This window comes from Aptenodytes forsteri, unplaced genomic scaffold (assembly GCF_000699145.1).
Source record: "Aptenodytes forsteri isolate BGI_AS27 unplaced genomic scaffold, ASM69914v1 Scaffold284, whole genome shotgun sequence".
In the NCBI taxonomy this organism is placed as follows: domain Eukaryota; kingdom Metazoa; phylum Chordata; class Aves; order Sphenisciformes; family Spheniscidae; genus Aptenodytes; species Aptenodytes forsteri.
Window position 1 is genome coordinate 4,979,353 of NW_008794445.1, and position 18,604 is coordinate 4,997,956.

An 18,604-nucleotide genomic window follows, 5' to 3' on the forward strand; every position below is an offset into this window, starting at 1 on the left:
GGCTGGCTATACCCTGCAACAGCCACCCTGAGGGTCCCCTTGGACCCTCTTCCTTGGGCCTTGCCTGGGAAGAGCCACTCTGAGAGGTGCCTATGGCTGCCGACCTGCCGCTTCCCCAGAAAAGTGGGCCGAAATGCTCCAGCTGTCTAAAGACTTGGATGGTGTCTTGGCTGTGCCCCAGCATTTACTTCCTAATGACATGCAAGACAGTGACTAACGTCATGTCCCTGCTGTGCTGTGTGGATGCTTGAGCAGGCCCGTCTGAGCTGGGCTGGAGCAGATACCTCTGTGCCAGGGTAGTACGTTGGACTGAGCGTGGCTGGAGGCTCCCTGTACTGAGCTTAGTGACATCTGCCGCTCTCTTTCTGGTCCAGGTGATGCTCACCCTGCTGAATGCCACCCCTTTGTGCTCAGCTGGCCCAAAACTGGTGCCAGAGCTGACCCAGGAACCCACCTCACAATGGCTGTTAATTCCCCCATGTTAACCCTTGCAGCTGCTAAATCATATGTCAAGCTGTGGCTCCTAATGCCGGTGCAGCCACGGGCAGTTTGAGGGAGGAGGAACCCGCTCCTCCCTGAGAGCAGCACTGGCCTCGTGAGTCCTGCAGGCAAAGAGCTGCTCTGACAGCATCTCTGTTCCAGCTCCCTGTGCTTGTGGTGTGCCGAACCGCTCTTCCTGCATAGATGCCAAACCAGCGCTCGCTGCCTCCGCCGGTCCATCTCATGCAGTGGAGCGGCTGGATGTGGTCCTGGCAAGTGTAGAGCCGTGCTGACCAGGTCAGCTCCTCGGCCGGAGCTTTGCCCCTCGGCAGCAGTGCCGGCGAGCCCAGCCAGAGCATCCTTGCATGTGCCGCTGGGCTGCATCCGTCTGGGGTCCATGTGGGGGGCTGCTATGGCCCTGACCCCCTGCGAAAGCCCTGCTGGTAAGATGGCCTGTCGCAGAATACTGCAGTCAGCTCCCGGGTCTGGATTTCATCTGACTGTAATCAGGAGATATAACCCAATTTCCAATAACGGGAGAGCTTCAGACACATTAGAGAAACAAGTGCCTGCGGTATTTCAGTCTAACGAAGGCAATAAATACAGGAAAGATTATATAAAATGAACTAATGTGTGAAATAATCTAATAGCTATATGTAATTTCCATTCATATACAGTAGTAATAGAATAAAAGCAAATGTGGACAACCAACAGGGCATTTAAATAAAATAATTTAGAATGCAGTAGGTTAATAATAATAATAAAAATAGTATCCATGCCTATAAATTAGTTGGAAATGCCAAAGAAGCTAATAAAGTATCAAAATGGTAATTTTGTAATTGACATAAAAGGGAGAGAAATGGATTTCTGCATGCCTGCAAATTAATATAGATTGCTGAAATTTCACACATATTTGACTTATTTGCTTTTTAAGATGTTAATGAAATGTTGAGACAAAGAGCCTGTTTCTGTGCAGCATAGGTCAGCTATTTTTTTCAATATATATGCTTTTAAAAAAAAATACAGTTTTGGAGTTAAAACTGGCCAATGTTTTTACTGAAAAAAAATCTGGGGAGAGCGTAAGAAGGCAGAGGGAAACTGGTATTTGCCAAAGTAGCTCATTTTAGTGTAGTTGAAACAAAATACTTTGATATTTCCGACATGTATTTTTGACTTGTCATTTTCTAAAGGTAGTACTCATAAAATTGACCTACATTTAAAAAAAAAAGGAAAATAAAGATATTTTTCTATAACAAAGGAAAGGGACAGAAGGAGGTAATTGGAAGACAAAACAACACTTTATTATGAGGTGAATGAAACATTTCAGGTTGATACAAAGCAAAAGTCTCACTGAAAAACCTGCAAAAAAGGATCTGCTGTATTTCTGCAGTAATAGATGCTTGGCCATGAAACTGAAAAATGAATTATTTCCTACATGACATGTATTACTTGTCATTTTCTAAAGGTAGTACTCATAAAATTGACCTACATTTAAAAAAAAAAACAGTTTTGGAGTTAAAACTGGCCAATGTTTTTACTGAAAAAAAATCTGGGGAGAGCGTAAGAAGGCAGAGGGAAACTGGTATTTGCCAAAGTAGCTCATTTTAGTGTAGTTGAAACAAAATACTTTGATATTTCCGACATGTATTTTTGACTTGTCATTTTCTAAAGGTAGTACTCATAAAATTGACCTACATTTAAAAAAAAAAGGAAAATAAAGATATTTTTCTATAACAAAGGAAAGGGACAGAAGGAGGTAATTGGAAGACAAAACAACACTTTATTATGAGGTGAATGAAACATTTCAGGTTGATACAAAGCAAAAGTCTCACTGAAAAACCTGCAAAAAAGGATCTGCTGTATTTCTGCAGTAATAGATGCTTGGCCATGAAACTGAAAAATGAATTATTTCCTACATTGTACTCTGTGGCACATTAAATCTAAATTATACAAGGATCCCAGATATGCAGAACACTTAAGCATGTGCTTAACTTTGCGCTTATGAGTGGCAACATTAAAGTCAATGGGCTATTATTCACATGATTGAAGTTAAATGCTTTTCTGAGCTTGCAGCTTTTGTACAACAAATACCTGTTCTGGAGAAGTCTAGGAAAAACGCAGAGTGGGTATATCTGTCAGCTAGAAATTTTCCAAGGGGACCAAAAGTGGGGGTCAGTCTTGTACCTTGTAAGGTCTTTAAGGGGAAGATTGTCTAACCGGATGGGTTGGAGGCAGTACAAATCTTCCAGGGGATTGCGCATTTACTGTCAACAGACATTTGTGGTACTTTCACACATTTCTGCACGATACAAAGGAAGTTTTATGTGGCGGTGTCCGAATGCAGAAAATATGCAGTCCTTTCAACATCAGTATGATTTTTATTGTCAGGAGACCTTTGTGGAGATATGAGTTAGCTAGACAGAAGTAAGACCATGCCACTTCCAACTCTGTCCTCTTGTGATAAATCAGAACCTTTTTTAAAATGTGTAGAGTCCGATGCACCTTACTTGACCAAAACACAAAAAAATAAAGAAGTCCCAAACCCCCAAACCTTATGTCATGGGGTAGAGTTGAATTTCTTTCCACAGTGCTTCTCTGGGGGGGACATCTTCCTGTAAATAAGTTGAACTGTGTTCAGTCTTTTGCTTAAATATGACCTTTATATATAATGTTAGTGGTACTGACTAGTGCTTAATATAACAAACATTGGTTCATAGTGAAGTGTGGAAAACTCAGAGCTCTGATAGTCTGAAATTTTATGCCTTAAATTCTGATGATATCTCTGCACCTCTTTGTAAATCATCAGTTACTATAGTATGAACTATTTACAAATACTATATAGTGCAGTATATATCTGTGTAATTACGTATTATGCTAAAGTCTTCATATTAATAAATAGCTATTAAAATAGCTACAGCGTATCGTATGTTAGTAATAGATCTTTCTAACTGCTGACTTACATTTACTGTGTACATAAATATGATCTCAGATAATTTTTTACAGTTGTAGATGGGTACATTTATCGTAGATTTAGTCATTCTGCACCTTTTGGATTGGCACAATTTTTAAGCTTTCTGAGATCCTTGGAATAAACCTCTGTGCCTGTGTGCTAAAAAGTGATTCAGTAGTATTATAGCTATAAATGTTTAAAGGCAGTAGGTTTTCAAGCATGCTTTTTCTCCCCCCACTTCAGTCCTATTTTCTTTGTCATTCTCCCTCTTTTTTTAAGCTCAGCGCTGCGTAGTGCAGAGCGGTGAGGAGGCTGCGATATGCTTTAGCCTTGACTCAGTCTCTCAGGATTCTCTCTTTTCTGTTGATCTGGAGGGATTTAATGGCAGTAAAAACTTGTAATGGGACTCTTCAGGATTAGTGCCAGTTAAAATGCAGTTTAGTTGGGAACTTAAGCAGGTAAGATACAAGGGGAGGGGATACTCAGAGTCAGACCATAGGCTTAATTCATCCTTGCTGGAAAGGGAGAAACGCAACCCCTTGAGCTTTGCTGGTGGCACGGGTGGGAGTTGCTGGATAAGGGATGTTGGCAATGGGGCCACGGCATGGTCCTTAGCTTCCAGCTTTTGCATTCCCCCCACCATGCTGTCCTGGCCTTTCCCAGGCCTCAGCCACCACTGACTCTTCCTTTTCATCTTCCTTTTAACTGGCTCTTGGACCTAACCCTTTGGAGGCTCTGGGCAAATTTGGTCGCTTCTGTGCTAATTTTTTGGCAGTCTGGAAAAAGCCATCTTCGGAGAGTTATGTAAGGGGAGGAGGGAGCGAGGGAGCAAAGGATTGTCCTGCTTCTCGCGTCAGTATATGTCAGCGGAGAGGGAAGCAATGAATATTTTTATTTATTATTTATACAGTGCCACAAATGTACTTGGCACTCTGCAGTCAAATAAAAGACAATGGCCCTGCCACCAGGATTTGGCAGCCTGAATGATGAGAGCTGGCCTCCTTCATCTGAATGATCAGGGCTGAATTACTGGTGGGGAGGGGATGGGAGGATGAGATCTACAGGATTAAAAAAACATACAACAGCCCCCCCCCTTTCATTGCTTATGGCTAGTGACCATGATCTTTGAAGTTATATGTACATACATATACTTGATAAATATTTGGCAGGTTGTATCTTCCCAGGCATTTTGACTTCACCTGGTGGAAAGGAGCCCTGCTTCTCCCAGGCATTTGGCTATTCAAGGTCAAACTTCCACTGAGTCTTGGTGGCCCAGCAGGCTTGCTTGCATCAGGTGTACCTGCTCCAGTGCCCCAGGAGTCACAAGGGAGTGATACAATTTTCATTCCTCTGCTGTCATCTGCTTGCAGATGGGAGGCAGCTTTCTGCGGAAGTCTAAAGGAAGGCATTCTCTCACACCTCTGGGATGGTGCTGGGATGCCCCAGCTGCCCTGCCTCGAGTGCCCTGCTTTTTGCTTTGCCTCCCTGCCTACAGAGGTGCTTAAGAAATTGCATTAATGTGATGACTAGGCTTTTCTAATTACTTGGATGAAAATTCTGGCCCCAGTGAAGTCTTTGGGAGGTTTGCCAGACTTGTGCAGGGTTTCACCCTACTGCCCAGTGGTTGGTACCCATATACAAAGTGCTGAAGCAGGTTGGCTATTAGTGCTCAGAAGATAGGAGGCTCCGATCTGCCTTTCTTAGTGAAAAATGGATGAAAAATGGAATTGCTCTCCCACCAAACTACATCCCCTGAATTTCTCAGTGTTTCATAATTTGTTAACCAGCTGTCTCATGTGCAAACAAAGCAGATTTCAAACTCCTCTGTACTTACCTGCCACCGCTCCTCTCAAGGACTTTTTCATCAGTTAATTTTCTCCCTCTGAATGAACATCTACACTTCTAATGATATTGACATGAGTGTACTAACCGGCATCTTTCTGCCTCACTATCTGTTTTGTGCTTGCCTGGGATTATTCAGTAGGTGCCTTTTGCCCCATTGTGTTTAGCTTCCAAGGAAGCTGACTTCCAAGAATGGAATACATGGCATGATTTGATGCTGGGATAAACAGATGATCTCCATCCTCTACATGCATGCAAGCGAAAGTTAAGTGTACTGTACCTAAGATCCCATAGCCCACTTAATTGCAACACACAGCACAGACTGTGCTCGTCTGAACCACACCTACTAATATTAGGGCTGTGCAAGGAGCCTCTGACTGGTGAAGCTACTACTCACTCGTCTCTCACTGGTGAAGCTCAGTGATTCCACTACAGATGTTGTTCTCTGGTCAAGCTTGAGGGACACCTAACAGTGTGACTGACTTGAAGCCTCTAGCCTGCCAAATGTGTCCTGAGGAAGTTTTAAAGCCTTAGTGTTACCTTTTGGGTAACTATGCACAAGGTCTGCATAGTGCTCACACACTGGAGAAGCTGCACAAGGTCTGCATAGTGCTCACACACTTGGCAGACCCAGAAGACACCTGGTTTGTTGGTGGTGGGTGGACTCTGTCCACATGTGATGGTCTGATTCTGGAATGGCCCCACAGGCCTGGTGTATCCGTAACGCCTGGGTCAGCAGAAAGGCAGTGTGGTCCCAGCATGCGCATGTAGGTCTGGCTATGGAAGATGTGGGACCCCTGAAATGCCATCTGTTTGGGGTGACACTGCGCTGCCCAAGGTTTGCAGTCTTCTGCTCTGTGCAGAAGCGGCACAGAGCAGGTCTGCACATAGCAATCCAGCTTGCAAAGAGGCTGCACAATCCTACTGTGTGCATTGCTCTGGCAATAACTGCATGTGATGGCGGCTTCTTCCACCAATTGGATCTCTGCTTTCATCTCAGTTATTTTACAAGGACAACTATTTTTAAAGTTGCTATATTTGAACTCCTTTCTTTTGCTTTCACCTGCCCCCCCTCACCTCTGCATTGTCCCTAGGTTGCTCTGTTCCCTTCCTTGACCCACACGTGTCCCTGTTTCACCACCAGACATTCATAGATACTTTTCTTCTTGTTTGTGGGTCTGACCCACCCTACATCTTCCTTTAAAAGTGACTTTAATCTAATTCTTTGCCAACTTTGCTGCAGTCAGCTGCACTAACTGATAACTCCTTTCTCAGACTTATCTAGAGGAATTCATGGGTGAAAGCACTATGCAAAGCAAGACCAGAGAATTTGAAACATCACCGGGTATTGAATAATAAGATAAACCACAAAGTCAAAGTCTGAGGGAGCACAAGGTATTTTTATGCCCTCCCAAAACTGACTTATATTGAATTTGATGCTGTTAATTCCTTTTTTTTTTGGTTGCTGTTGTTTATAAATCAAGGCATGTGTTGTTTGACTGGTGAAGACAAGAAACTGGGTTTTTGCCACTGCAATCTCAGGGCTGATTTCTGCGACTGGGTCCAACAATCAGGAAGAGTTGATGTGGTGACTGGATTCTGAGCTGTGAGGAGTCCCAACCGCTGCTGAGGAGGTGGAGGATGATATCTGTGAGGGAATGCAGAAGAAGAGAGGAAATCAGAGCTAGGGTAAAAGGCGGATCTGAAAACTTGTAGTCACTTGGAAATGGCTGTGAGTTCCACCTTGGGAGTAAAAAATGTCTGTAATGTCAAAGCTAGGTGACTGTGCAGAGGGGAGAGGGATGCTTTAGGAATGAAGCTTGAGAAGTATCTGTACAAGAGATTCATGAGTAACAGAGGAATGAGCAGCACAGTCTCTTTAGTCTGCTCTCCTCACAGATTATTGTACCAGTGCTATGATTTAGGATTGCAGTATGATTTTCTCCCTACGTTGTTGGGCTGGCACATTCCTAGCTGGGATGCTATTGCAGCAATGTAAAAGTGCCCTGCACCAACATACCAACAGAGCAGGCTCCACGCTGGGAATCTGTAGAGCACTTCCTCTACCAGGACAGGTGATGGGGCACAGTTGTGTGGATGTGCCTATGTGCATGATCAAGCTGGATAAAGAAAAGAATACAGTAAAAGCCCTGAAGATGGTTCGGGCAGTGATGATTGACGTTCCAGAAACAAACTGGTCACCACCTGAATGCAAATCAGGACAGAGTTACAGCTTTGAAGAACTTGCAAGCTGCAGATGACAAGACTAAAGGACAGAGGGAAAAGGATATAACATAGAGAGGCACTGAGGAGAGTAATAACGAGCATTAACTCTCACTAGCAATGCTTTTATTATCTTGCTGAGAGCTTTTTTAGTGTAATGTTCTCTCAGCATCTTGGGGTCATGATCAGATTGTTCTTGGTACAGTGGAGGTGGAGAGCATGTCCACCAACCAAAGGCAAGTCAAGGAAAGACCTACTGGATACAGCCAAAGGACAGCAGCAAGAATGGTTGGAGGTCTAGATAATACAGCTTGCAAAGAAAGACTGAGGAAACTGGGCCTCTTTAGCCCCAATGCAAGAACATGGCGAAGAAACAGCTCAACGGTCTTCAAAAACATAAAATGCATCTTCAGAGAAGAGACTATTCTGATTTCCCTGCCCATGGTGAAGATAACAGAAAATACTGCAGTTGGATTGCAGCAGGAAGGCTTTAGTTTAGACACTTGGAAGAACTTTCTAATAGTAAAGCCCTGGTGTGGGTTGTCCAGGGAATGAGGGAGTCTCTAGCACCAGCCATCTTCCACAGCAGGCTGAATGAAGAGCTGTAAAGAATGGTGATGTTTAGGAGAGACCCACCGGAGAGAGAGGGGCAGAGCAGACATCTTCTCAGGGCCAGATCCAGGTTTGTGATTCTGTGGCATTGTTCATGGTGCAGCTTGGGGGACAAAAATGACATATTATGGGGGTATGAAAAGGACACGCCTCCTCTCTTTGAGAGTCATCCATTAGCTGTGAAGGAGTTCATTTCCTGGCTGAAACAGAGGATACAGAAGCAAGGCAGCTAGGGCAAGACATGTTGCTGTTAACATGTGTAGTCTATCAAGACTTAAATGTAGGCATAAAGCTACCTCGGAGTTAGACCTGAAAACCACTGACCCACCCTTTAATTTTTAACAAGTTCTGCATGAAGCTCCTGCGCAAACAGCCTGACTGGATTCTCAGGCAAAGAGGAAAGGTGCAAGCTGACTGCAGTGACATGCAGCTGAACAAGAGCAAGAGGAGACAATCAAGGATGTTTGGGCAATGCAGAGAAGTTGTGCTAAAATTATGCACTCGAGCACGGACTTTGCTTTTCTAGCCTGATGTCATTAAATCTTACGTTGCAGCTCACTAATAAATGCCATCTTTTTTAGAGATATTTGGCCTGTGCCACAACAGATATCTGCTTGTTGTACGGCTGCCAAAAGAGCAAGCAGAGTGCTGCTTATAGGTGCCTGCACAAAAGGTTGTGACTGATGCCCTGATGGGCAAGTTCAAGAGAGTGGTGGGCACTTGGGGCTGTCTGCTACCCACAGCAGCTGGCTCCCTGTACTTTTGGTGGGAGAAGATGTCCTGAGGGCCAAATGATCCAGTGGCTAGATTCAGTTGTGCAAATGTAGATGTTTAGAGCCAATTTAGGTGCACCAGAGTATCCAAAATACCATCAGGTGGCTGGCAAATCTGACACAGGGTCTGTGAGAGACCTGCTCCCAGGGTGAAATTCCCTGGGGCATCTCAACTTGGCACTTAACTCTTGGGCAAATGAACTGAACCTAGAGTATCTAACATGGGCTCAAGCTCTTTTGGACTTGCAGCTAACAGAGGAACTGAACCTGAGGACCTTATTTTGGCAGGTCAGAGCTGTGGTAGAAAATTTAAACTGAGGGTCTGGGCCTTACAAAGTGAAAGGAGCTCTCCCAGAGAAGCTGTGTAAAGGTAAGGTACTACACATGTACACGCACGCACACTCACACCAAGTTTTGCCAGCTCATTATGTTATCCAGCAGGGGATTTTTTTTTTTAAAGCAATGTAAAAGTAGATCGACTGATAAAAAAGCCTTTTGTTGTGAGAGCTTGCTGAGTTTGGGAAACTGCTTTCAATGCTATTGGCAAACACTTTACAGTGTAAACAGGGCCTACATCAGGCAGATAAATAAGTGCAGATGCGCTTTTCTGTAGGAACCATTTGGTGATAGACAATATATTGAAAAAAAAAATTCTCATCAAATTAATTGTGGCCAATTAGAAATAACCCCTTCCCCTCATCCCTGAATCCGCTCCAGTCGTGGCTGCCTGAATAGGAAGAGCGCCTATCACCTGTTTCATTATGCAGATTGATATTCAAACATCTGAGAACAATGCTGCTTTCTGCACTGCACGGCTCCAAATTGCTAATGAAACAGCTCTGCCAGACAAGTCACTTAAACCCGTTCTCGCTGCTGCTGCCGACAGCTCTCATGGCGAGTTGCGGGGGGGAGCAGGAAAGGGGCTCTCCACTCTGAATGTGCTAATAGCCCCCAGCCTGTGTGTTTATCGCTCTCCAGAGCAGGAAGATTTCTGCTCTCTGACTCTGAGAGGTTACTTTCCCAAAGCTGTGGTCTTATTTGGACTTAATGCTTCTTGATTTCAATTTGTGGAGTGAGGGATTGAAGAGGTGGACAGCCACTGGGCTCTGAGCACAGGCATCTCATGTCCCAAAGCCACCCCAGCCCTTCAGGTGTACTTGGTATGTATTTCTGTATCAGAAGTAGTGTGGCCAGCAGGAGTAGGGAAGTGATCGTGCCCCTGTACTCAGCACTGGTGAGGCCACACCTTGAATACTGTGTTCAGTTTTGGGCCCCCCACTACAAGAAGGACGTTGAGGTGCTGGAGCGTGTCCAGAGAAGGGCAACGAGGCTGGTGAGGGGTCTGGAGAACAAGTCTTATGAGGAGCGGCTGAGGGAACTGGGGTTGTTTAGCCTGGAGAAAAGGAGGCTGAGGGGAGACCTCATCGCTCTCTACAACCACCTGAAAGGAGGTTGTAGCAAGAGGGGAGTCGGTCTCTTCTCCCAAGGAACTAGCAATAGGACGAGAGGAAATGGCCTCAACTTGCGCCAGGGCACGTTTAGATTGGATATCGGGAAAAATTTCTTTACTGAAAGAGTGGTGAAACATTGGAACAGGCTGCCCAGGGAAGTGGTGGAGTCCCCATCCCTGGAAGTATTTAAAGTAGATGAGGTGCTCAGGGACATGGTTTAGTGGGCATGGTGGTGTTGGGTTGACGGTTGGACTCGATGATCTTAGAGGTCTTTTCCAGCCTTAATGATTCTATGATTCTATGATTGGTGTCTGCTTCCCACCCCCATCTCTAGCATCCACCTCCCACCCACATTTCATGTGAAGCCCGCTCCGTAAGGGATTTCTCTCATGGGCAAGAGCGTATCACATCACCTTGGGTACAAGGGGAGCATCTCGCGACCGAGGCCCCATGGTGAGTGAGCGGGAGGCTGCAGGCGGGGTACGCCTCCGCCCAGGGCTCTTTGGGTGCAGGGCTGCAGCTGAGCCCTGCAGGTTCCCTCCCAGGCAGTCATCCCTCGAGGCAGGTAGAGCTGTGGGCAGTGGGACAAGGCTCCTGCTGTAGGGAAGTGTGAGGGGGGGTCCTACAAGTGCCGACCTTGTACAGCCCTGTTTGCCGCTCCCTGTGACTCTCTGCAGCTGGGTTTGCTCAGCAACCGGTGCAGTTTCTTATCTTCCCCTCCCCTGTTATCACCACATTTTTTTGCCAGAGCCTCACAGGGCTCCTCTTTGCAAATGCCTGCGGTAGAGTAGTTGTGACTTAGGGCTCTGGCAGGAGAAACATTTACATTAAATGATGGGAGAGCTCTCTCTCATTAATCTAAATTCTGACCCTTTCTGTCAATATCTGCTGTTAATTCCTTTGTCGATATTTACTGAGGCATTGAGATTACCTCTGCACAGGCTGCCTCCATGTAATGGCCCCTGCATCGTGTCTCAGCTCCTGTCTCATGTCTCTCAGACTCCTTCTAGACCAGCCTGCCAAAGTGCCCTGCTTCCATGGGGCTGACACTTCTGATCCAGGCCCACTCTCCCAAGCCCTTGGGAGAAGCCAAACAAGTGGCTTTCCTTACTGAACTCTTTGACAACAGTGTCAATTGACTTTCCTCCTTATGGATCTTCTCCAGTTCCTCCACACAAGTTCCTCCACCGTGTTGCCAGGAGAGGACACACTCCTTCCCCATCTGTCCTATGTGTTTTCTAGGAAGGTTTGTATGTCTTCTTGCTCCTTCAGTATGAGCTGTGTGGGGCAGAAGTGAGCTCAGAAAGATGCAGCAGTTTTTGGCTCTGGAGAGCTCCTTGGAGATCCCTCCATCCCTGGACTGAGCTGTGCCCACCTACTAAAGTTCTCTGGTGTGGGTCCCATATGGATTGTTTCAGACTGTTTCCTCTCTTGTTGTCCACCAGGCTATGGTTGAAGTGTGTGTGCATGTGGGTGTGTGGAGAATAATTTGCATTTGCAGATGTGTTCTGACTGAAGAATGAGCAGGGGGTAAGGGATGGTGAGTGAATGCACAGTATGTGGTTTTGTAGAAGCCATCAGCCTGGCTTCCTTCTCTAGAAACATGCTTTTCCAGTTGCCAAAACCAGTCATTTCCTTCAAGAGGAATGTTTTAGTTTATATACCGATTGCCCAGGAGGTTAAAAATTAAATATGGAGCCTTTCACCTCTGGCTGCTAAGATGGGCCCTGGAACACAGGGGGGACAAAGGATAGTTCAGTGGTGGGATCGTTTCTCTTACCACAGCCCTGCCTGACTCTATAATCCTTCTTACTCCAGTTCATAGACACAGGGATGGAAGCAGACAAAACTAGAGATTGTATCACTGGGAATGGAGGGTGGAGGTATAAAATGGACATTGGATGGGACCTCTTTTTGTCTTAACACTCTTTGGGCCCAGAGAGAGGCTCTCAAAGGGCATGCTGAAGCTGAGGTCTCACCAATGTTGTTCGGGCCTGCCTGCTGCTTGCCCTGCTGACTTGACTCTGTTGGAGGGCTCTATGGGGATGGGGGGTGCCCCATCTGCCCTCTAGGCTGGGTTCCGCAGCCTCTGGGGAAGCAAGCTGCCCGCTTTGCAAACTCCTGTTTTAGCATGTCAGGGGAAACACTGTGTTCCTTTGTGCCTGGTATGGCAATGCCCTTCTTGTGATGGGTCCCCTAAGCAGCTGCTATAATCAGCTTGGTAAAAAAGAATAATTTTAGCACACTGCAGTGATTTTTCTCCCGTCAAAGTTTGCTTTCATTACAGGTTTTGATAGCTATGAGTTTGTCTTCATCCCTAGGGGGTGTGACAAGGTTCTAAGAGCCACGTTACTGCCTGTTTTATGCTGTGTGAAACCTCTTTTTTTGGTGATGTGCCAACCTGTGTTTCAGAAAACAGCCCTGATGTCTTCTATTGGCTTAAAGGAGTAGGACGTGTGTTCTCTCTCACACGCTCATGTGTGCACATATAAGCCAGCCCATCTTATCTTCCAAACTGGAGAGATTATTCCCTTGCACAGCCAGATGAGTTGACTGGTACACAGAAACAGGTGATGTGAATGGTGCGTTCACTTACCCACAGACACAGCTCCTGGTTGGCCTTATTGCTGAGATGTTGTGAATGAGATACGCTGCTTTAGTGGCTTTGGCCTCCTCAGCTGAGTTGACCAGGTTCCAAACTGGCTTTGAGCAGAACTCAAGAACAAGGTTCATCTGCATGTTTTTTAAGCTATAGCTATAGACTGTAGCCACATTTCCACTATAGAAGGTGGCAGTACATGACTGCATATATTCATGTACCAGGTGAACTGTTGCTGTTAAATGGGTTTGGTCTGACCATTAACATGTTCTTAGCTTGCTTCTCAGGATCATCCAAATATACAGTCACAGCTGGGAGTCAAGAATTAGCACCAGGCAAGCTACTGCTTGATATATCAAGAGAATAGGGGGCTTCCCTCCATCTAACCCACCTTTGCATGTTTTTCTTTACTGCTTATTCAGTTCCTGGCTTACAATTCTGTGCTCCTTCCCGTCTGCTGGTTCTAGGGGTTTTAAGCAGTCTTGATAATTGACAGTCTGAATTTTACTGCTCATAAAACCCCAGAGAGCATTGATTATGACTTGAGTTAAGCAAGTGGCATATAAAATCTCACAGCCTTGCAGCCGTAGGGGAATGTTATGATGAATGTATTTCTTGGGAGCAGCAAAAGGTTTGGAGTATTCTGCCAGCTTGGTTCTGGGCATCAAATGTTACTAGTGAGTTGCAACCACTAATAGCATTTCATTTGGGACATTTGCCCAAAATTTTGAAAGCTGATCATTCGTTTGGTGAAGTGGGTGTGAGATGTTCTGAGAGGCATCTCTCCTCATTAATTACTTTTCTACTTCAGTCAGAATCAGGAAGTGCAAAGGCATCTACAGAGCTGAAAAAGATACTTAGAAAATAAATGACACTGTGGATAAAATGCACATAGATTTTACTGAAAATCTTTCCTTGACTGTGTTCTAAAGCTGCTGTAACCTTTTCCCTTTCCTTTTTCCTTTTATCTAACCTTCTTTTGTCTAACCTCCTTTTAATCTTTGATCACTGTCTATGTTATGCACTTAATCCAGAGTGGACAAAAAGACCAGCTTGCTCAGATTCACTTCTTGGTTCTTAGGCACTAACAGGAGATGTTTGTGTTTGAAAACAGTGAAATATAATATCTTTTTGATAATGTTTTCCACCTGATAGTAAAATAAAATCAGAACTACCTCCTGAGGAGAGTGTGTTCTCCCATTCAGATGACTGCTTCTTGCTGAAAGATTGTGAGAAATATTCTTTTTCTGTCTCTCCAGTTCCAGAAACCCAATGACTTTTCGCCCCCTTTCCGCTTCGGGACGGTTCCCAATGGCAGCACAGAAAGGAACATTCGCAACAACTACCCTGAAATGCACAGCTACATGGTGAAGTTCAATCAGAGGGGGGTGGATGATGCACTGTTCTCGCTGAAGACTGGGTGAGGCTTTCTTCTTCCATGCTTACTCACCACAGAAACCTGACTTCCTTGCATGCTTCTCTGGAATTTTTTTTGTGGGATTTGGAAAATAAGCCTCCATTATCATTCCATAAGTAAAAGTATAGCAAGACCACACACAACACAGAAGAATAATTTTGTGATTCTCTTATCCAGGTTTTTCTATTGACATCTGTGTAAGAGCTTCTGGTTTTGCTGTGTTTATAAGACTATTTGGAAAAAAAAAAAAAAGAGGATCTTCTGTACCCTTGTGTATGTTAGCCTTGTGTATATTAGTCCTGAAGACCTTGCTTTGTCAAGATGTTTCATGCTGATGGGTCCTTATGCGTACACAGGAAAAGCTCACAGACCTCTGTGGACAAAGTTTTTTTCAGAGCATTTATATTGTCATCTGGAAATTCCTTTGTTTTCCCTCCTTCTGTGTATAAAAGATTATGTTCATCAGGAAGCTGAAACAATCCTTGTCAGACTAATCCCACCCCAGTGTATCACTAGCTAATATAGCGTAATGGAAGCTGTGCTTGAAGCAAATATTTTGGAAGTAGCCCTTCTCTCTGGAATATTTTAGTATCAAGGGCTGAAGAAAATGTTGTTTGACTAATAAGGAAGTATATAAAATGGGAGCATTTCCTTGGGTAATTTGGGAAATGTGGGAAAAATAATTAGCAAAAAGTATGTTTGAACAGCTCATCCTATTTTAATAACAGTGAATCTGTAAAGGAGCTAGCTTAAAACCCCATTTTGCAAGCCTTTGTCCTTTATAATTAAAGACGTCCTCCCAGACCTGACCATTCTGGTTGTCAGAGCCCAGCCCCAGTGAAAAAAACCATTCTTGCTTACACCCGTGTTGCACTCTTATGAGAAAGTTCATTCCAAAGCACGAATAAAGATGTTCAGCCAATTTAATTACTAGATTGACTGAATATTCCTAAACCTGTTTGCCAGGTTCACAGGCACACGGCCCATTATAAATGATTGTACCATTGTTGGATGCCATCCTGGGAAGGTACATTTGCCAGGATAGTCATCATCCAGGAAATAAATGTGCTCTGTCCTGGAAATATATGGATGAAATAGAGCTCATCACTTGCAGTAGATGTCATCCTGGCTTCATATCCACCCTTGGACAGACTTCCTCACAGATACGCAGCTGAACTGAGATAATCACCATACTGGAAATATATGTGCAGGAGGTGGATCGAAAAGATAGCGTGGGTGTGAGAATGTGCAAGGTGGAAGGTCTTTGGTCTTTTATCGGAAAGTGCTTCATTTCAGGTCTAGTGGGAGGATTTACTCATCGGCTGTCTTTGGTTATGTGGAAGATGGAGCCCCCTGAGACTGCCCCCACACCCAGATCAATTTGTTGCAGCGAGAGGAAGGCTTTCATCAGCCTGTTGTGCTGTCTACCCATCCCTACCCATCGCAGCCCATAATGGGGATTTCTTTGTGTTGAAACAATTTTTCATGTGGTTTTCAGCTAAGCACTCTTTACCAAAGAGCTACTCAGCATGGTAAACCATGAAGCTGCTATCATGGCCACTTGACACTGGTAAAGATCCAGTAGTGCTTTTCACAGTAATAGAGGAGTTAAACATGATGCCCTGACTATATTTAATTTGAAAAAATTACATTTTGCTCAGCTAAGTCATGCCATCAGTTTGAATCGGAGATAATATTTTCCTTACTCCAGCCCCTACTTTGCTATCTAATATTGATACATTTTATAAAGCATTTTAGATTCCTTTGAGATGAAAGACAGTACAGAAATATAAGCTATTCTTAGGACTATAGATCCCCTTGACTTGCTCTTCATTCATCTTTATCTTGCAGTATGTTTGTATTCCAAATTTTCTTTCAGATCAGAAATGATGATTATCTAAGAGTCAGGAAGAAATAGACAGTCCTTATTTATAATCTAGCTTCACCTGTAAACAGGTTCTAGGCTCAGATTTTAGTTAACTCTGATGAAGGTGAAGATGCAGCCTATTGTAGTCTATCTGAAAGAGGTTCGTTTCTGCCTTAATTACCTGAGAACACCTTTGAACTCATACAGATTCTATCTGTTCTGTACTATATCGCTCTTGTTTCTTGCACCTGTGCAGGAAGTTGGACGCTTTCATTTATGATGCAGCAGTGCTAAACTACATGGCTGGCAGAGATGAAGGCTGCAAGCTGGTGACGATTGGGAGTGGGAAAGTGTTTGCCTCCACCGGCTATGGCATTGCCATCCAAAAGGACTCAGGCTGGAAGCGCCAGGTTGATCTTGCCATTCTACAGCTTTTTGGAGATGGTAAGTGACAAGAAAAAGAGGAGTTGGAGTTTTCCTAAGAAATACTAAGTCTTGCATGTAAGAAATAGAAGTTCCTAGCTCTGGTGCTTCAGATTTGCATTGAGAACAAGAACTTATTAGCAAGGGTTAGGTTAGAGCCATTGCACCAAAAATGTGAGGATGTCACTTGTTTTATGTTACTGATGCAGGGTAGCAGTATCATCAAAAGCGATGTCAAAAGCACTAAAGGTTTCATAGAACCAGCTCAGATGTACGTTTGAAAAATATCTGGTGTGAAGAATGTCTTGTAAAAACAAGATTTCTGTTGTGAACTTTTCACTACCTTTGAAGTTTTGCCATGACCAAACCCACTAATTATACTGGACTTTCCGTGGTCATCCCATGCTTTATAGTTCAAGACAGGGTCAAGCCATGCAGAGTTTACAAAATTAAAGGATAAATATTTCTGGATGAAAGAGTTAACTCAGATTTTCCAAAACTTAAAAAAAAAACAAGGAAGGACTTGAGACTCAGAAGCATATTCTGGAGCGAGTTTTTAATCAGAACTAGTTACCTAGTTCATCTCATCCTTTACAGAGAAATTGCTATTATTAAAAAAAATTATTCGTGGGATGAGGAATTCCTTCTTAGAAAATATTTTCCTGGCTTTCCCTTTCCATTCCATGTTACATCTTGCTGTGTCCTTTTTTTGAATAACTAAAATTCACAGGTTATTTTATTTATAAGTATTTCTTTTTTTCTGAAATCTGAAAATAACATATGGTATAATAAATATGGAAAGAACAAAGCTCTGATATACTTCAGCAGAAAATTGGCCACCTGACGGATAGGGTGTTCTGTCTCCTGAACAGCCTAATATGTATTATTTCAGAAAAAGACATAAGTTCTTCATAAAGCTTTAAAGACTGTGCTATGGCAACATATGGTAAATAAATATGGAAAGAACAAAGCTCTGATATACTTCAGCAGAAAATTGGCCACCTGACGGATAGGGTGTTCTGTCTCCTGAACAGCCTAATATGTATTATTTCAGAAAAAGACATAAGTTTTTCATAAAGCTTTAAAGACTGTGCTATGGCACCACATAAATATATGGATTTTTTCCCCCTGTCACTGGACTGAGGTTGAAAATGTGAAAAACTAAATTTTCTAACAGCATGAAAAGAATTGCCAACCTGCAAAATTAGTTTGTTTCTGAATGTCTCAGTATGTGTATGAGTATTATTTCTCTCTTTCCCCTCATGAAAATACCATAATGGGAGTAAGTGGGGTATGAAATTAGACTACAGAACATTTGTTCCTAGCTGATATAAATTAGTAATATTTTTGATTGGTCAAAGGGCTTGGAAGTGTTGAATTTGGACAAAATTGAAGGGAAGAAAAACAGGTAAAAATACACAAATATTTTTGGGAACATTGCACCTAGTTTTAATGAGCTATGGATATGATGGAAACAAATTCAAAATCAGACATTTTGATTTAAAAAAATCAACATTTTGAATTTTGAGCTGGAAAAGTACAATGTTTTCATTTAGAAGTGACTCACTTTTATCTACCAGTATCAGTCACTGATTTTTCCCTTCATTGACCTAATATGAAAGTGGAAGTTTGTGAGGCCAGGTCTTCAGTCATCTGGTGGACAACTGTCCTGGTTTCGGCAGGGATAGAGTTAATTTTCTTCCTAGTAGCTGGTACAGTGCTGTCTTTTGGATTTAGTATGAGAATAATGTTGATAACACACCGATGTTTTAGTTGTTGCTAAGTAGCGCTTACACTAGTCAAGGACTTTTCAGCTTCCCATGCTCTACCGACTGAGAAGGCTGGAGGTGCACAAGAACCTGGGAGGGGGCACAGCCAGGACAGCTGACCCCAACTGGCCAAAGGGACATTCCATACCATGTGACGTCATGCTCAGTACATAAACTGGGGAAAGCTGGCCGGGGGGG

At 43.7% G+C, this 18,604-nt stretch overlaps 1 protein-coding gene across 1 annotated transcript in view; it reads left to right on the forward strand.

Moving 5' to 3' along the window:
* GRIN2B (glutamate ionotropic receptor NMDA type subunit 2B) overlaps positions 1-18,604 on the forward strand; it is a 173,647-nt gene that overhangs the window by 150,508 nt on the left and 4,535 nt on the right. The window contains exons 9-10 of the mRNA XM_019474821.1: positions 14,190-14,350; positions 16,471-16,658. Coding sequence (XP_019330366.1) covers positions 14,190-14,350; positions 16,471-16,658 — 349 coding nt within the window. The remainder of the gene's footprint in view (positions 1-14,189; positions 14,351-16,470; positions 16,659-18,604) is intronic.